Genomic DNA, 4,221 nt, shown 5'->3' with positions numbered 1-4,221 from the left:
CTTACCTTTACTAGCACCATATATCTTGTCTCATTTCACCTCCAAAATCAACAAATTCAAATATCCATGATTTGGACCTAAGAACATGGGAATACAAAGATACAAATAATATTTAATAACACTGTCCCATATATAAACACTAAGAGATGGTGATAGAAGAGAGCGAAAAATGTTATCATATCTCACGAGGGATGTCTTTCTTACAACATGTCTTTGTTGTTCAACTTGTAACTTATCCGTATGCGCATAATGATTGCTTTCTGCCATAACAATCAACATTCATCATGTAAACGATATTTTAAAAAAACACACAAACATTTCATTCCATGATGATTTATTTATAGTTACCTTGCCATGTTGAGTGTTGGTAACTCGTAATTTTTGTGTTATTGAGCCATTACCATTTGCAGGAAGAGAGTTACTGATAGCAGGTTCCAAATGCAACTGAAGAATTAAAAAAAAATAACTTTTTTTACCAAAATTTATTATAAAATAATAAATAAATAAACATACTAGGTGGTGGAGGGGTAGGACCAAATATGTCTAATAAATCCATCATAGGTGAAGGTGATGAAAGGCTGCCTAATGGAGGAACTGGAGTTTTCATATTATTAGTACTATCTTGATTTATTGATAATATATCATCATGTGGTGTACATGAACCATTTTGATGAGTAGCTGAATAAACATACCTTTGGGTTCCGGGTTTCAGTTCAAATAAAAAAGACTTCACCAACCCGTGACCCAACAATTGTGAAATTAAGTCTTTGACAAATCTCTATGTATATTACACTAAGTCAAATTAAGTCAGAAACTAAGACAACAGTTGTAATTTTGAGTAACTTTTACATGTTTTATGTGAACAAGGGTGCATTCCATTAAATTAGTGGTGTTTCATATGAACCTTGATAAAACTTCATACAATGATCATAAAAGGTAATGACTTGGTTGTATTAATTATCTAGTTGAGCAAATTGTACAATGTTAATGGGCACTACTTTTCAAGTAATGCAGAGGATAGTCAACACGCTAGTGGCATTATAGATGTACCTTTAGCTCAAACTGGTGAAGGTATTGCAGAATGTGGACTCCTCAAATGGTTTGTCCAAGATTCTACATGCTCCTGGTGACATTATAAAGGTAAAACACCGGTAGTAGTATTAACAATTTCCATATATATGGTAAAGTTATTTTGATTTGACTTTGATTTCAGGTTGGAGAAACTCTATTACAGTTGGTGGTTGATGATTTTGCAGTTCCATTTAATGATTCTGATGCATCAGTAGTTTCTGATGGGTCAAAGTCTGATGAACACAAGCTAGAGCTCAGAAAGAGTCATGCAAATGACAATTTATCCACCCCTGCTGTTAGAAGTCTTGCAAAGCAACATGGTATTGTTAGCTAATGTCACTGGAAGTGGTAAACATGGAAGAATATTGAAAGAAGATGTTCTAAAATATGGTGTAGAAAAAGGAATTATTGATGGCAAACCTGCTTTTAATCCTACTTCTATCGAACCCATGTTTGGACCTGAAGAACAACTTCAAGAGATGGCTGAATCACTTTATCATGACTATTCTCTCAAAGGTATTATTATTATTATATAAACAATAAAAATTTTCATGAATTTGATTGAAGTAAACATGTTATTAAAGTTGTCAAGTTCTTTGTTGTTAGGGCTTATCAGCGTGCAATGGTTAGGTCAATGACTACAGCTGCTAGTGTTCCTCATTTTCATTATGTGGAAGAAATAAACTGTGATGGGTTTATGAAACTTAAATCAGCTTTCCAGAAAGAGAATATTGATCCAGATATTAAATTCACATTCCTTCCTGTGTTAATAAAGTCATTATCCTCTGTTCATTTATGTTGTAACCTCATATTTTAAAAACTCATAAATAATCACATGATATAACCTTTTAGATATAACCTTTTAGGCATAAATAAATAAGCACCTTTAGAAACAAAGCTGATGCTGGTAACCGAACCCAGCCTTTGGAGGAATTATAGCAGGTGAGGCCGGCCCGTAAATGTGAAACTATTCATAAAATGAAGAATAAAAATGTGAAACTTACTACAAGCATCATGAGTACAAATCCGATCAAGGCCATTACAAATCCTGTAAATCAGTTCAAGATTACCAATTAACAATTAATATTAAGTGTTGTTTGTATAAAAAAAAGTATATAAATTACATTTTGGTTCTTGTGTATAGCTGATTTTTTTCAATTCTAGTCCAAACATGTTTTCTTTTGTATTTTTGGTCCTTATTTTTAGGTTTTTAGTTTATGTTCCAATTAAAATGACTAAAATTTTGGGACCAAAAGTAGTCATTTACTTGGTATAGGGACCGAAAATGTTACAAGAAACCTCAAGTAAGACACAAAATTGCATAAAAAAAAGAAACAACTTTAATTAAGGATGAAAAATGTGATTTAGTTTTAATAAAAAACAGTCCGTTACCAAAATATGGAACTGTTAAAACTACAAGTAGTGTGAAGAACACCAAAATAGAATCACAATTGCCAATGTTACAACTCCAAAAGCTGCTCAAAAAAACCTCTGGAATTAGTCCCTTTATAACAGTCAGGGATAAAAAAGTAAAATTACTGAAGGATATAGAAATTAGAACCTAAAATATAGGAGAGTAACTGAGGTTTCTCAGCCAAACTATTGGAAGGATAACAAGTGTGGATATAATGGCACATAAGTAATGAGAATCAAGATGTATACCACACAAGAAGACCGTAGTATTAATTAACACACAATTAAAATTGTTAATTAGATACAATCATGCAATGGAAATATGAAATTAATATTCACATATGAAATTAATAGTCACCACATGCTTGTTCTAGTGATAATTGGTCAGAATTCATACCAGAGAACCCTTTGTTTTTACTTGTTTAACAAAAACCTTTAAGTGCTCTACTTAAATGCAAATGTGTTCTTTTTCTTTCTAAAACAGTTTGATTTACACATTTAAAACAAGAAAACAAAGTAAAAGAGGGAGGAAGGAGTCATAGGTACTCTTATTGCTACAGAAGGATTTGGTCTACCCCTTCCTTGTTCTCCCTAGGCCTGATCTGAATGCCCCTTGAGTCTGGCTTTGTTGCTCACATATTTTTCTATTGATTGTTGCTAAGAATGACATACATGATAGAAGACTGAGATATCTACTCTTCAAGTGAAAATTTTATACAGTCATGGATATTTAAAAATAAACACTACGAATTTTTCATATAAATTGCGATATCCTTATGTGTTCTTCTTCTAGATTTGATAATTTACACTGAAAATTGATCACGGTTGCATAGAGATTTGATATACTTTGAAACATAATTGGTAAATGCTCGAAATGAATGAAGAGAACCTGTAAGTTTGAGGCCAGGGATCAATGGAACAGCTTTGAGATTGAGAAGCGGTGATGAAGCCGGAATTGTTTTCAGCGGAGATTAATTCACTGTTGGATCCGGTTTCATCATCGTCGTTATCCTCGCCATCGCAATGTAAATATACAACCTCCTCCCTGAACCCAAAGCCTGAGCACGATTTCTCTCAAACAAGACAACATAGGATAAAGGCTATATAACACTTTTTAGATCTTATGAAGCCTGCATTGAAATGATGAACAGCACATCATATAAAACAAGTAGTGTGAATGTTAAAGAACCAAAGATTACTACATTCTATTAATATATCAGATAATGGCAGCAAATTTCGTTTACACTACACTACACATTTCTTTTGTTTGTGTATTAAGCTTGTATTCATATACTACCGCAGTCACACTATATATGGTGGAATACACATGCATGATGCACCCCTCTTATTTGGATGAAGTCATAAGCATGCATTTCAAGGCCTCTGATATTACCCAAATATATTGCACAAGTTGACAGATAGGTTGAGTTGAGCAGCAGAGTATCATTCTCATCTTCTCCTGTGGTGTTAAAATAACAACCTCCAGTTTTGTCAGGGAATACCTCATCCTATAAACCAGATAAAGAAAACAAGTAAAAATTTGGTTCACGAAATAGAAATATATAATAACAGAGTTCGCGAGATGGAATACTTTTGTTTCTTAAAGTTCAATTGCCCAAGATAACCATGAAATCTCACGACCATACTTATACACATCTAACAACCCTGAAATCAAGATGCATAATCACCCAAGATTCCTGGAGCTTCTGAAGGTCCTTTCCTGAAACTGTGTTGCAG

At 33.2% G+C, this 4,221-nt stretch overlaps 1 protein-coding gene across 1 annotated transcript; it reads left to right on the top strand.

Annotated features, from left to right (window-relative positions):
* Nucleotides 1-987: 987 nt before the first annotated feature.
* Nucleotides 988-3,459, top strand: LOC145044273 (lipoamide acyltransferase component of branched-chain alpha-keto acid dehydrogenase complex, mitochondrial-like). The gene is made up of 6 exons (XM_078993153.1): nucleotides 988-1,005; nucleotides 1,081-1,140; nucleotides 1,214-1,391; nucleotides 1,468-1,587; nucleotides 1,656-1,845; nucleotides 3,369-3,459. Exons 1-6 carry the CDS (start codon nucleotides 988-990, stop codon nucleotides 3,457-3,459), a joined length of 657 nt encoding a protein of 218 aa, XP_078849279.1.
* The last annotated feature ends 762 nt before the right edge of the window (nucleotides 3,460-4,221 follow it).

The sequence above is a fragment of the Lactuca saligna genome, chromosome 4, assembly GCF_052625555.1.
Source record: "Lactuca saligna cultivar CGN05327 chromosome 4, ASM5262555v1, whole genome shotgun sequence".
Classification (NCBI taxonomy): Eukaryota; Viridiplantae; Streptophyta; class Magnoliopsida; order Asterales; family Asteraceae; genus Lactuca; species Lactuca saligna.
Note: the sequence above shows the minus strand (reverse complement) of the source record. Positions and strands in the feature narration are given on the sequence as shown.

Coding starts and splice junctions, on each gene's coding strand:
- LOC145044273 (XM_078993153.1), top strand. Junction 1,141..1,213: donor CTCCTGGTGACATTATAAAG/GTAAAACACCGG, acceptor CTTTGATTTCAG/GTTGGAGAAACTCTATTACA. Junction 1,846..3,368: donor TTCCTTCCTGTGTTAATAAA/GTCATTATCCTC, acceptor AAATGAATGAAG/AGAACCTGTAAGTTTGAGGC.